General features: G+C 43.1%; 3 protein-coding genes across 3 annotated transcripts in view; 2 read left to right on the top strand and 1 right to left on the bottom strand.

Moving 5' to 3' along the window:
* Positions 1-1121: 1121 nt before the first annotated feature.
* LOC137804636 (MANSC domain-containing protein 4-like) lies at positions 1122-2997 on the top strand. The gene is made up of 4 exons (XM_068603986.1): positions 1122-1341; positions 1447-1575; positions 2003-2215; positions 2327-2997. Exons 1-4 carry the CDS (start codon positions 1122-1124, stop codon positions 2995-2997), a joined length of 1233 nt encoding a protein of 410 aa, XP_068460087.1.
* Positions 2998-4241: 1244 nt separating this feature from the next.
* Positions 4242-11844, bottom strand: mrps35 (mitochondrial ribosomal protein S35). Its single transcript, XM_068603311.1, has 8 exons — positions 11711-11844; positions 10894-10943; positions 10586-10753; positions 9732-9792; positions 9479-9618; positions 7581-7690; positions 7402-7471; positions 4242-4717 (listed from the first exon to the last, which is right to left on the bottom strand). The coding sequence occupies exons 1-8, from the start codon at positions 11841-11843 to the stop codon at positions 4448-4450; spliced, it is 1002 nt and encodes a 333-aa protein (XP_068459412.1). The 5' UTR covers position 11844; the 3' UTR covers positions 4242-4447.
* Positions 11845-13413: 1569 nt separating this feature from the next.
* kcnq1.2 (potassium voltage-gated channel, KQT-like subfamily, member 1.2) overlaps positions 13414-15101 on the top strand; it is a 155667-nt gene continuing 153979 nt past the window's right edge. Inside the window, exon 1 of the mRNA XM_068602992.1 lies at positions 13414-13639. The gene's annotated coding sequence lies outside the window, so the exon portion shown is untranslated. The remainder of the gene's footprint in view (positions 13640-15101) is intronic.

Here is a 15101-nt window from a genome sequence, read left to right as displayed (position 1 = left end):
TATGTATCTTAGTAAAAACATTTTGCTTCTGTATTATTTTAATGTCGGTACAAACAACTATTGGTATGTTAAATGAACAAATATTACAATATGTATCATAGATATTGTTAAGTATTAGTGAAGGCTGGAGTTGGGAACCATATTGTTTATTGGACAACGCTGCCATGCGGTGGTTTGGTGACATCATTACTCTTTTGCTGTCCACATTGACCCCACAGAAGGTGAGAGAATTGTCCAAACAGGTGTAGTAAATACAAAACCAGCGGGCAAAATGATTGTTGTGATAAGAAATACGAAGAATAGTTGGACAATCCACTTTCAGACGTCTGACCTCAAATCAGACGGACAGAAAAAAACAAGAGATTCCTGGAATGTTTCGCTTCATTTATGCTAAAACAAGGTGCACTTTACAATGAGAGATACGTGGTGTAAAATACCAACAATGTGGAGACGCAAAACACATGATTGAGGTAAACATTGTCCTTTACACGTTTGCAGGTCAACAGGCTTTTAAAATATATTTTAGTGAGACTAAAATTCAAAAGAATATACCGTTCCGTTACATTTCTTGCAGTGACGTAAAATAGCTATATAATATATTATAGTGTATCCTGTCAGGTGTTTCTGTTATTGTGTCCCATCCCTTATATGACATTACAACATTTGATTATGAATATGACTGCCTTGTATTAGTACACTTTTTTTTGCAGATTTGTTTCTGCCGTTTGTTAGTAAGTGAATAAATCTATTAAATTTGACTCGTTAATAAAAAATGTTTAAGTATATTTGGTGCCATTGTGTCCATTACGCACGCGGCTGGGTATCCTCTTCCTCCTCCTCCTCCTCCTCCTCCAGGTGAGAGAGAGAGAGAGAGAGAGAGAGAGAGAGAGAGAGAGAGAGAGAGAGAGAGAGAGAGAGAGAGAGAGAGAGAGAGAGAGAGAGAGAGAGAGAGAGAGAGAGAGAGAGAGAGAGAGAGAGAGAGAGAGAGAGAGAGAGAGAGAGAGAGAGAGACTGGCACCAGTAAAACCACACCACTTCATACCTGCCGGCTCCGAACCAGACCGCTCCACAGACATGTCTAGGCTTCGTGACGTGACCTGGTCTGATTTGCACCGCGCGCAATGAACGTCACACGGGGTCTGCTGACGGTCCTGAGTCTGGTGTGCCACACGGAGTCCAGATGCTCGCCCACGTCCTATTACAAGAACTGCTGGATTCGGCGGTTTCCCGGCATTTTCATCGACATCGAGGAGTCTCAGCGGAGAGGAGCGCAGCTCCTCAAGTTCTACCAGGAGGAGACCGCGCTCAGGTGCAGCCGCACCTGCTGCCTCACGAGGAACTGTGAGTCACGCACATGATGAGGAACATGTCTCGTCCTGGCTTTCTTCTTGAGTTCTTGCTTGTGTGTGTGTTCATTTGCCTTCACTTCGTCCCTCCTTCTTACAGTTTCCTGTAATCTGGCCATATTTCACTATGACACCACTCAAGAGAACTGCTTCCACCTGCACTGCCCAACGCTGGAGAGCTGCATCCTCAGCCACAGAGGCAACGTGGTTCTGTATAATATCACAAAGGGTGAGTAAATAAGAGACTAGCGCTGTGAGTTATAGTAATAAGCAATATGAGTATATGAAGTAGCTGTAATTTACTTTGTGTATTACCATTTTCTATATTATACATTTCCCATTAGATTTATTGGATTATTTGCCATACAACACATGTAAAATTACCACTTGAACTACAACAAACAACTTCTGTACAGAAGCATCAGTACTAATAATCACATAACATAAACTTGTACAGCACTCAAAAAGGAATTAAATAATCCCTCCTCCTCCTCCTTATAATACGACTACTACTATAGTAAAAAAAAAAACAATGAAGTAACTGATTATTTGTGATTTCAAATGTTAGAAGCCAATATGTTTTTATATGTCGACAATAAGTGAAAAAAACCCACCAGCGCAGGGGAGTCGTGACTCTAGACGTCTTTGTTTTGTAGGCGTGGATCCCGACCTGTTGGTGTTTGGAAAATACTTCACCTCCAATGTGCGCGTGTTGCCCCTCCACTACAGCCGAGGCAACGCCTCAGAGCCGCTGCCCTCGGACAAACGCCAGTTTATTCACCCCCCTCCGCCCGCGGCACCGCCTCTGACTTCAGCATCTACAGTTAAACCCCCCAACACAGCAAGCAGGGTGCTCCCCGCCGCCACCACGGCCTCCATCACGACCTCCACCACGGCCTCCATCATGACCTCCACCACGGCCTCCATCACGACCTCCACCACGGCCTCCATCACGGCCTTCACCACAGCCTCCGCCACGGCCTCTACCACGGCCTCCATCACGGCCTCCATCACGCAGCAGGCCACCAGACAGCCTTCAACCCTCCCCACCACGACAGCTCTCTTATCTTCCACTCGAGAGACTGTCCTCGCTTCCGGGAACCACGCACAAACACCCACCTCCACCACCTCCACCACCTCCCTTGCGCCCAGCTTTACTACGCCTCCATCATCCGGCACAGCAGCCACCTTCAGCTCTGCCTCTTCCACCTCACCTGCAGAGCCTTCCACTTCCCTGACCCATCACACCACCACCACCTCCTCGTCCTCCTCCTCCTCCTCCTCTCAGCTGGCCACCAGCCCTCCAACTTCCACCGCTCTTGTGTCCAGTGTAGAGGGCAGTGAGCGGTACCCCGATGGCACCACGGGCAGCTTGGGGAGGAACCACACTGCAGGCAGTGATGAAGGCCAAGGGGTCAGCGGAGAGGACGAGCTCCAGGGTCTGGGAGCTGGCTGGCACGTAGCCGCTCACACCTTGCTGGTCGCGGTGGCCATCTCTGTCACCGTGCTGCTGAGCTGCTGCTGCTCCGTTCTGCTGGTCGTGAGCTGGAGGGGTCAGAGGAAGAGGATGGGACGCTACCGAACATCGTGGAGAGGGAAGAAGGGCTCCATGCGTCTGATTAAATACGTGCTAGTCAGAGAAAACTCCTGAAAGTCTGCGGCGGGACAGAAAAGAAGATGGAAATGACTTTTCGCTTTTGTTTACAGCAATGTTTTCATGAGGGAATCCAGGGTGAAGAGACGTTTAAATGACTGTTATATTTTTGTAAAATAATGTTCACATATTGGTTTATTCAATAGCAGGGACGTCGCTTTATGTTGCTTTATTCCACGCATATAGGGCTGAAAATATCAACGGATGCATTGGAGTGACAATTCTGTATATTTAAGGTCATTACACTACAGGCAAAAACTGTTTTTGATATTAAGGCTTCTTCTTTCCGACTCGTGGATTTCACCTAACTCACCAAAAGTTAGCATTATATAATGTCTCATATGTATGTTTAGATGTCAAATTTCCAAAAAAGTCCACTTATTTTTATAGCCTATTTGTAGTGTCTTTACATTTTTTTACAAGACTTAATTGGCCTTTTTATTGCTTTATGCAAATGAGCACATCTGTAATAAGCCACTGCCTAATTTGCATATTAAAACATATGTCTTCATGTCAGTAATCAACTGGGGAAGTGGAATTGGGATTTGTATTCGTTGAATCTTTTACCCGGTAGCGTCCCCACTGAACAGGCAGGTGTAATGTTTTTTTGATGGTTTTAACACGTAGTAGCAATGATTTACGTTTTCTATCGTGATGCGATGACTTTTGGCAGAAGAGCCAAACTCAGTCAATGCATTTGACCGCAGCAGTTTGCCTCAAGAAAGACGATATGATGTCCGTTTGGCTGGGGTTACATTTTTTGATGTACTTCATTGAGTTTAAGCTGATGTTGATTCCAAACCTCAAGGACTTTGGCCAGTTGTCCATGCTGGTCTTAAGTGGGACTTAATGGCCACTTCTATAGGAGCAAAATGACTGCTGCAATTGAACTGTGCCATGACGGACTACTTTCTGCCTTGTGACCTTCAGCGTTTAACCCTCCTTTAGTCCGAGCACATCTCCTCGGTGCATCGGGTTTCTTCCGCCCTAAAAAAAGGTGCACGGACCACGGACCAAAGCTCCTTCAGAAGAGTCAGGTACCTTTCAACAACCTGCTGCTGAAAGCATCCTTTCACCGGAGGCCGCCACTCGACCTGACAGCGACGAGAACGGGATGAGAGTTTGGGCTCGGAAACTGAGTGAATGGAGCTTTCATTACATAAAAGCTTCCCCCATCACGCACACAAACTTTCCCACATCAAAGACCGGACACTTGACTACAGCATACATTAGGCTTTTATTTTTTTGTATTAAAAGACAGCATCTTACAACCCTTGAGGTTGTAATTTTACGTATAATGGAATAGTAATTACCTAAAGTAATCCGGAACTGGTACGCAGATTGAGTCAAAAAATGATACACAATGCCACCAATATTCAATGATTTTCTAGACCCTACTGCTCTTCGTTTCAATATTTGTATAAATACATTTGTACATTAATCTGTATTACAGATTGAGCACTTTCTTGACGGCCTCTTTGTACTGCAGCATGGTGCTCTCGCTCTCTCCTTCATTCTTCAACCTCGTGACAGAGTCCTTATACTCCTGCACCTCTTTTCTGCCGAGCAGCTGCTCTCGCACTTCCTCGGCTTCTCCTTCCCCGGCCGCCTTCATGCGTACGAGCGTCTCCAAGATGTTCCTCTGGGACGGGCTGTCCTCCCAGCTGTACTCCTCCATGTCGGCCACGCTCTTCTCGGCCTCCCAGGCCTCTGTTTTCTGAGCACAAAACGGAAAACACAACTGTTGAAAAACTATGCTGCCGGTAGCATGAATAATAATAATTTGAACTGTATGCGTGTATGATTGTCTGTTTTGTTCTGCAGGGTAGAAAGACAATGTAACAAGAAGATTATGGATCTGGCTCTAGTTCGGAACATATTATGACAACAGAAACCCCCCCTAAAATGGTCACCCCTTCTTTGATGCTCCTCTCACAGAGATAGTATTTCTTCCTGTGTAGTGCTCCCTCCGCTGCCCGTCTGGCCGTCACCGCATTCCCTCGAGAACAAAGTGCCCCATTGTGCAGCGGTTTTAAAGCAGGGCAGCGACCGAGCCCTCAGAGCTGCAGCTCTCCAGGTGTTTTGAGGTTAATGACCATCATTACCGCTATACATATCTGATCCGCATAACGTCCCGTCTGGAACAAGTCCAGGCCCTCGGGAGTGAGGAGCACTAGCTACTCGGGAACAGATCAGCAGCTTCCTTTTGAAGTAGTACCGGTAGATTTAAAAAAAAAAAAAAAAAAAGACTTGAGGCTATGGCATTTGTATGGAAGTCTATTTCCGCCACAAACACAACAAAAAAAATTAGGACCAAAAAAAAAAAATTAGGACCCAAAAAAAAAAAAATTAGGACCAAAAAAAAAAAAAAAGAAAAATAAATATTAGGACAAAATAAAAAATAGGACAATAAATAAAAAATAAAAAATTAGGACCCAAAAAAATAAAAATAAATAAATATTAGGACCCTTTTTTTTGGTCCAAATTTATTTTATTTTTTTTGTGTGGCGGAAATGGGCTTCCACACATTTGATTTATTAAGTTTAGTCATACTAAATCAAAGTCTATAGCACTGACAGTTTGTGACCGGAAACAACCCAACCTTCTCCCTGATAAGGTTGTGGGTTCAACACAGAAAGCAAATGAACACAGCGTGTTACACACCATGTCTGTCCTTGCATCCATCACTAAGTAGTTTGGTCAATAGACAGAATAACTGACAACTTGCCAAACGACAAACGGCCACCTGCAAAAATGACGTGTATGTTTTCAGTTTGGTGAAAGGACAGGTGTCGGACATGAAGGCACACACGCAGACGGAGTGCCTCTGGTGGTAAAATCCCTCCATGTCAGAGGCAGCTTTGAGCAGTCAGCCCCGGCGCTGTTCTGGATTAGCACAAACAGAAATTAGCGAGGGGGGTCCGTCTCCCCGAGTGCGGAGATAGAAATCACCTCAGTGGCTGCTAACAATCGGCCTCTTTGAGGGCTTGTGTTACAACCTGATCGCTACGCCACTCTCACAGCTTCCACAAGCCTGCTGGACAAGCACTGTGCCTTCCATTGTGTGTCCAAAAGGGCAGCGGACAGTGTTCTGCGCACTGGCTTGAACACCTTCTCCAACTGAGAGATTTCTGATTGTTTTTTTTCTCCCGTGGCTGAGCCATGAAAAGCTCCTAATGGCAAAAGGTCGCACAAAAGGAGAGTCATTTTCTTTTTTTCCATGGCTGGCTGTAAATCCATGCGAACAGAGCCTGGGCTAATGACCCCGGTGGCAGACTTCTCTGATGTGGCGTGGCTAGCTTAATGTGAATAAACAGCATTGGGGTCAACACCTGATCGGGCAGTCTGTTATCCAACAATCTGTGGAGAAATGTCAACTGGACAATGGCGCCGTTTGCCATCCTTCTGCCCATTTAAGTCTGATACCTCCCTAATGGGCTGAGCATCTCAGATGGCAGAGCAAGGTGGACATGAAGTCCCCTGGTAAAAGCTACCGAGCCATGTCGCCGGCTGGGTGTAAATGTCACCCAAAAAAAACGGACACAAAACTACAAAGCAAAGGCTATAAGCTTAATAAAAACTATGCAAATTTAGTCATGAATATATATGTACATGTATATAAAAGAAAAAGAATGAAACCTCTCGACACAAAAGTAGTCTTCCTGCTCACTATGCCAGTTATTCAAAACATGATTATTTTACTTTACTTTTTTAAGTATCTAAGGGGTGAGCCATCTTGCTTCTTTCTCATCTCTGTTGCGTTACACCTGCTCAGTAACGATCGAGCAGGATGGACAGGTCGGGCGGCGAGAGACACGTGTTGTTCTGATGCGTGTGTTGCGTAGGTTAACTGATAAATTATATCAAAACGTAATATTGGGTCGGTGCATCGACTCAAATCGTCCTGGTATCGACTCAGAATACATCAACAGAGGGTCCTGCAAATAATGCAGACGCCGTGATACTTAAAATATATATCTGCATGCTGCCAATGAGATCGGGTATCATTCATCTGATCTCAAACAAACCTCTCAAAAAGGGTGAACACACCGACAAGAACCTTCAGTACAAGTAAAGAGAACAACGAGCTTTGCTGAAATAGGATAAAAGGTCAGTCAATAAAAAGGGAGACTGAGGGGAAAGACAGGAGTCCGGAGACAAGAGGGGTCAGAGAAAAGGTCCAGGTGTCACCTTTAAACCCTGGTAGAGTTTGTTAGCAGTGAGGTTTTCGGACGAAGTCGGGACTTTAAATGGCACGGCTCAAATAGACTAAACTAAATAGGTATTTTGTGAATACTCCATTTCCCCCGTCCTGTCACTGATGTATCTGTCTGCTCATCTTCACTCAAGAGAGAAATGGGTTCAGCAAAATAGAGAGAGAAAAAAAATAAAAAAACTTACCCAAGACTCGTGGTACAGGACAGTCAGCAGGTACATGGCATAGTCCTGATTCTGCTGCCTTAATGGGCAGCTGGGAGAGGGAGGCAAGAACAAGTTAAAGGTGAAGAGATTTAGTGCATTTGTTTATTTCTTCTCACTGAATTATTCGGCATATTGAAGCCTAAGGAAGGACCGCTTACCTGTCAGCTTTGATGGTGAGTATATCAGTGTCTTTGCAGTATCTATCCCCGACAAGTTTAAGCATTTTCTTGCTTGCGTGGTCATCCAGATTCAAACTGGACAGCTTCACCTGCGATGGCAACGACATGATGAGATTACCAGAAGAGACATAGTTCAGGTTCTTGTTTTTCCACATGAAGCTTTGCAATGTAAAAAGAAATACTCAGAGAAGCGATAAGAGCAGATGGGATTTCATTATGTACTGGATCTCTCTTCAGATACAATAAAACCACAACCCAAAATAGAAACAATGGGTTTTTTTTCCATACAAAGCCTTGACTGATTAATATAAGACACGTTTTATTGATAAAACGACTGTATACGTGCCGGCACTCAGCGAAACCTCTAAGCCCCTGAGCACAATGGATGGGTGGAAAAAAACAGATTACTTCTTTAATACTCTGTTTTTCATGAGATTTGACTTATGCAATTTGTCCACTGCAACAGAAAGAAATGTATAGGCAACACACAGTAAACCTCGGCTGGTGGTTGAATTGGTTTAGTCTGGAACCTCGCGTCTGTTCTGGATCAAACTTTGCCACAGATTTTGTTTCCAGGATTTTCTACCCCCGCAGCTCCCGCCCCTGCCCCTAGCCCCCCCCACCCCCACTTACGTCTAAATTAACGACCAAATGACTAAAAGGCAACCCTACTACTGACATTCGTCATTCAAACAGATTAAATGCATTTTTGTTGAACTGAAACTGTGTGAGATTTGCCCTCTAATCTATTTTTCTGCCTAATCCACCTGGATTAATGTCTGAATAATTCCCACCGTCCTGATGTAATCTAAGGCAAAGTGTCAGTGGAGCAGATGGCTGGTGATTAATGGTAAAAATGACTTTCACCTGGAATAAAAATTACAGATTTCTGAAAGGCAGTTTAGAAAGCAGGATTTCATTTTGTGCGTTTCTAGAGCGAAGAAGCCCGTGTGGTTATTTTGTGTCAGCGTGTGGCCTCGTCTAAGGGAAGATGTTGGCAGACCAGTGTTATTGTTAACATGTGGGGAACAACTCAAGCCGTTCAGAATAAAATGCAACAAGCTTTCGACAGCTTTCTTTGACATGGTGAAGCCAGATGAGCAGACGTTTCAGACACCAAGCAAACGGTATTGCTCAATTCCATCAAGCTGTGCAACTGTAAAACAACGAGGCCGACACCTTCACGCGGAAGTAATGCGATTGTTGAAATGTTAGCTACGCCATGCAAAGGATCTGTTGTGTTTGTATGACCCGTATGGAAAATCTCTGAATAGAATTAGCATTTGCTTTATCTGTTAAACCAATTTAATATTGCATTTGATAATGTAGTGCATCTTCTTTTTCATGGGTTGTTGTTACTTTGTTTACATGTATGGTTCCAGTCTGTAGGGAGGATTTCACATGGCTGGATTAGTGGTAAGGGGGTCGTGGGAGGGGTAGAGATTAAGAGGAATATCAAAATGTCCCAACAAATACAGTATGTCAATGATGAGATGTTTTGTTACTATTTTTTATGAATGTAATAAATTGTGAAAAACACATTTCCAAAGAACTTTAAAAGGATCAAGAACAACAACAGAGCTTCAGCACGTATGAAATGATTCTATAGGGTCTGTAATCTCTGTTGACTCGATGGCATAACTTCTTAGGTTTGAGGTCACTGGACAAAGAACGTCTCTAGATAAGTCACAGGAACATGACGGCAGCTGGTGATTATGCATCCCTGTAAATCTCTAATCTCATTCCGGATCAGGTTTCCCACCACACGTCTTTCTATACGTCCCAGTTGAAGCCGTTCATCAGGTCAAAAACTGTCAACACCTTTTTAGAGAAACTGTTCGGAGACTAAAGCGTGGGAAGAGCGGGGGCAAACTCACTTGGAGATGAACAACACGGGCTGAAGGGTTTCGGACAGACGTGCCGGCAGACACGTAGTCTGTGCTTGCTACTTTGATGGGGAACTGCTCGTCACATCTGGCGTCAGTGTCCAAGGCAGAGGGCCACTCGGTGCAGAAGGCTGGAAGCAGGGAAAGGCATTTTACAGACAGAAAATAAACCGCATCGAAGAAATAGCCTCTCTTCTCTTCACAAGTATTAAAAAAAATGAAAAAAATGAAAAACACAAATTACGTTTCAGAGCTTCGCAGTGTTTCTTGATGGCCGCCGGTGTCAAATGCAGAAAATTTGGTATCTGAAAGGGATTAGGAGAGAGAGATTATGTGAATGTAAAAAAGCAACTGTTTACGCAACAAGAATATGAAAATGTCCTGCAGTCTAAATATGTACATCGCAGTATAGTGTAAAGCAAAACTGTCACGTAACCTTTTTCATGACTATCTGGAAACATTTTAAGCTGTATTTCAGTATACACTGGTTGGGGGCATGTTAATGATTTAACAAATAGAATTCTATAGTATATTCTATATTGACATTAAAAACATTTTTCATTATCTAAAACTTCTGGCCTGCATTCGGACAAAGTGACAACATCTTTGAGTGTACAAAAAAGGAAAAATATAAATAATTAAATATGAAACAAGACAAAGGGATGCCCAGCGGTTTAACCTCTCGTGGCTGAGCTAAATAGTGAAATCAATATCGTTAAGGCTGCGCGGCCGAGTTCCAGCTGGGGCTGGTGAAAGTAGTGGATCTGCAAGTGGCTCGAGTCCAGATGGAGCAGCTGGTGTCTGGACACAGCAGCTCAGTAATCCGGGCACAGAGGCAGAGCAGAGCGAAAACTGCTCCATCGGTAATGCAAGAAGATCTGGCAACAATTAACTCCTCGTAAAGAATATTAGGAGGAGACTGGTGAACTATAGAGATTCGATGTATACAGACCACTGTATGTGGTCAAAATTAGTCTGCAGGTGGATTTAAATCCTGTGAAACATGTAGGAACAGCCCTCAGCTCAATTCAGTGCCCAACTCCTAAAACTACGAACACAAATGTCCGCAGTGGGTCCATGTAAGCAATATGGTCTGACCTTAATCAGCTCCAAGTTGCCCTTCTTCTCTGGAGGAATGCCTCCTTTCACAGGGAAGCCCATCCTCACAGGCAGCGGGACGGCGTTCGGCCTGAAGGAGGTTGCTACCGGATAAACCGCAGTCCAGTCCTGATCCACCGGCATCTTTTCTGTCCTGGGCTCCCCTTCCTGCAGAAAGAAAATGGATGACAAAGGGAAGATTTTTGTTGAGTGGCAATGTCATAACATGTATTATTGAACATATTGTCTCATTTGAAATATGTGCATCCTGATCTATGCAACATTAGACAGAAAAGCAGCACACTCACAGGTCTCCTGGGTCTTCTTACGAATCCTCGACCGCCGCGTTCGGGAAGGCCTTAAATTCACAAGGTTGCAAGTTCAGCCACACACACACACACACACACACTTCTTTAACACACACTTCTAACCCTGACCTTCTTGATGTTTGGTGTACGCGATAAAGCTAATTCACAATGTGTGCTGCATGATATATAGTGAAAATCAGTTATATGTATTATCATGTTTTTTGTTGAACTGTGTAGCATAAATAACAGCTGAAAATTAGTTAATTTGCCATATTTATCAATGAACAGAAAAATGACAGGCAACTTTTTAGATAATAAATAATTGTGAACATTTGCTGCCTTTTATTGATTTAGTTTTGTGGATTCAGGCAAAACAAGCAGTTCCCTGATATCTTGGGCTTCAAGAAATTGTGATGCTTGATTAAAAAGGAACACTCATCAGCAGATTACCTGTAAATTGCTATATTATCTAGTTAGCTATCCCTCATCTGTCATTGCACTTATTTAGCTTTTTTTCTATTCTGACTCTACTGTTAGTAGACTAAGATGGGAAGACAGCACATGTCATCTTGCAAGTGACACTGAACCAATAAAAGAGACACATGGACCTCCACAAGAACCCCAGTTTTAAAAGAAATGAGTTACACAGCGACTCAACAGTCGAGTTTCGACACTCTGAGTAGAAAAGCACATTACTGTTGAAGGACAGGAGACAGGAGGTCCCTCGACATGGCCTTGGTGACTGCAATTCAAGCTGTTGTGCTAGCATGAAGCACGAATAAATGTGAGCTATGTCCGCAGCTCCACAGAAACTCACCTTTCTTTCCAGCAGAAGCATTTACAGACAAATCCGTCGCGTATGTGACTCTGCTTGCTGGCCTCTGCAGACCAAGACCAGAAGCATTTATTCGACCTAGGGACAGAAATGCCTTGCGTGTGTGTGAAGCCATGTTTTCCCAATGACTACGGAAACCAGCGAGGGATAAACTATGCGAATTGCGTTTGACTTGTGAGCAGAGTGAGTATTTAGTGCCCCCTACCGGTTTACACGGGCGTGGAAGAACAGCTCGTGATGTACGATGGGACTTCATCCGGGGTTTAATACTTTAACATCAAAAAGGCACAGAACATCATCATGTGCGGAATTAAATGCAACAATATTTCTCCATTGTTTATTTTAGTGGATTATCTCTCAGCGCGCGACCATGCACGTGTGACCGACCGGTGGCTGTCGCTCCGCAGCTGCTGCTGTTTTGGCACATGTGGTGCGTTCAAATGCAAAGTAAAATCACAAATCCGAGGTGGCAAGCGACAAAAGTGACACACTATGTAAAACATATTCATGATGTGAAATCACGGCCACGCAAACATGAGAGTGAGGCATAACACAAGTTATTGTTTCCGGTTGAAATCAGGTTAGACATACTTAAAAGGTGTGATGTAAACCGCGAGTGGGTATGCACCTCAAGAGTTCACTTACATTTGAGGAAGTGGCATGGCATGGGATGGACAACGTGCGTACAAATTTATAGTTAGAAATGCGAGGCATTAACTGGATCTAGCAAAAATGGATCTTTCAAGTGAAGTAAGTTTCTAGAAGTTTTAACTTTTTGGTTTTGTAGTCGTCCAGCTTGTAGAAAACGAGTTTGCTTTAGATGAGAATATAGTAATTTGTTTTGTTCACCTCACTTAGTCCTACTTTTAAGTCAACTGTAGCATGTGTTTTTAGCTGTTCTGGTAAAAAAAAAAAACATGTATATTTCATGGCGTTTGATAGATTTTGATACATGGCCCATCTAAAAGACAGTGCTACAATATTACATAATCATACTTGTTTAATATTGTACTGACAATTTCAAAAACACATATTTGCAATTACTCTTATTACACTTTTGCTGTACTATGTGCAACTAACTAAACTAAATATACATCTGGGGCTTTCATGGGGTCCCTGTATGACTACATAAATGACCATAATAAGTGACATATGGCAGTAATTAATTTGGCCCACAAACATTTGCCATAATGTATTTGGTGAGCTGAAACAACCTTTTTGTGTTGAAGAAAACTCCATAAGAGAGAGCATTGAATCCATACAACATGCACACATTACAAATATATGCTACTCTAGGCTTCTCAAATATGAAGATTTTGTGCTGTTGTTTTGTTTTATAATATTGTAAATCCATTTGGCTTTTGAACTTTTGAATGAACAGCACAAGCAATTTGAAGGCATAATTCTCCAAGAATAATTTGATAAAATAATATATACATATATTTGATTTAGAATTCAATGTTAGCTGCTACACTATTCATTAGCATGAATAATAATGTAATGATAACAATGTATTATTTTTAAATTCATATTCTATAAACAGTTGACTACTGGGTAGTAATAAAAGGTTGACTTTGTTGGTCGCTGGTTTTGCGATTACCAACTTTCCCCTTACCCTTGAACGCAGCGCCTGTGCAGGCTCAGGCTGCGATGCACTTCAAAGAGACGAGTCCTGCATGCAGCAGCCGATAAAAGACTTGTTCTTTCAGTGTACTTTCGATGTTAGTGTTTTATTTTTTTTTTGCGCCGAAGACGATTTATAACTTGTTACATTTCGGGGGGTGTTTACGATTGTATTTTATTTGTTAAAAAAACAAAAACAATAAATGCGAACTTGTTGCCTGGCTTCTGGGCTATTTTCTCATTATTTATCACCGATTACGACTCGAGGTGTGTTTTCTGGAGTCAAAGGTAAGATGTGACGAGCTCGTCTGACATCGTCGTTTTACTTGTTCATCCTAATTCCTAAAAGGGCTCAGATACGAACACCAGCGTGTAACATTATTGCTGCAAATATTGACATAACATGTTCTTGATTATGCAGCATCATTTAACAGACCGCAGGCTGCTCTTTCTCCTACTGCTTTCGGGAGGGTATAGTTAAAACAGGTGAAAGAGGGAAGGCGGGGAAGGAAGCAGAGTTTTTAAGGCGCCAAAGCGAAATGTTTCCTATTTCACGTGCTGTCATTGCATTTTGCTTTAGCTGTCACCATGACGGGGTCGGTTCAGTTTAACGGAAAGTCAAACAATACTCTTGTAACTGTAGAGTCCCACAGCCGCCTGTGCGTGTCTGACGGTCCATTGTGTGTCTCACTGCTGTGCAGCTTTAAAGTCAGAAACTCTATCTACAGGGAGACAGCAGCACATGTGGCTCCTGTCATCAGCTCATCCATGGCCGAGGACAGACATGGTCGGTGGTGGCTGCCTCCAATTGGCCCTCCTCACTTGTCTCATGATGCTTTTTTTTTTTTTTTTTTCCTATTTTCTTTTTCCGAAACCTTTTAGGCAGCATCCGGCCATCTATCACGCGACCTGGTGTCAGTGTCTCTCCAGAGAAGACACCGAACCACCTACTTACCCTTTGATACCCTAATTAGTGTTACATATGCCGGGAAGGGGCCAAATTGCTTTGACTTGATGGAAAGTGTTCTTGTCAAGTTGACACACTGTCCGGACTTAGTTACATTCACAGAGATAAGGAGTGTATATTACTTAGGATGTGTTCCTGATATGCAGCACCCTTTGCGCACATGTTTTTTTTGTATCTTCTGGACATCTCCTGTTGTTGTTGATGTATATTTAAGTAGTGTTTTGGCTAATAATGAGCTTGCATACATGTCCAAAGTCAAGTAGTGGATTATGCAGTGTTTATTGTCCCTATCCACTTTCATTGGTATTCTTAAATAATGTGGGTGGAGTTAACTTTGAGCTGACTGCAACGATTGCGAGGAAAATTGAGAGAAATACGAGAGAAAAGCTGCAAAACAAACATTCACGTGGACATAACTTTAACTGTACGTTGCTCTGCGATGTGACATGTTGCGTGTAACTGTTCCAATTTGTTGTAGTCTGGTCAAGCTGGATTATTGTTTTAGTTTTGTAAATGTTGGCAGAGTGCTTGTCGTACACTTGTTTTACCTTACCAGATGGGAAACGCTTCCGGTCTTGACATCCGTCTGGGACAACGCAACAGGTTTTACAGTAGTAAATCCTCACAGAGGAAATGGACTCGTGCGCTGACCTGTCTCTGCCACGTTAATGTGTATGATTATACCTCACAGGTTAAAAAAGTCAAACATTTTGGAGAAATAAGGCTATGATTTCTTACACGCAGATGGCCTCCGTTACGCTGGGCCGTTACACAATGAAAAGC

This window comes from Clinocottus analis, unplaced genomic scaffold (assembly GCF_023055335.1).
Source record: "Clinocottus analis isolate CAN_PGR_092001 unplaced genomic scaffold, fCliAna1.0.p SCAF_6, whole genome shotgun sequence".
In the NCBI taxonomy this organism is placed as follows: domain Eukaryota; kingdom Metazoa; phylum Chordata; class Actinopteri; order Perciformes; family Cottidae; genus Clinocottus; species Clinocottus analis.
The sequence above is the reverse complement of the archived record's forward strand: the minus strand, read 5'-3'. Positions and strand labels throughout refer to the sequence as shown.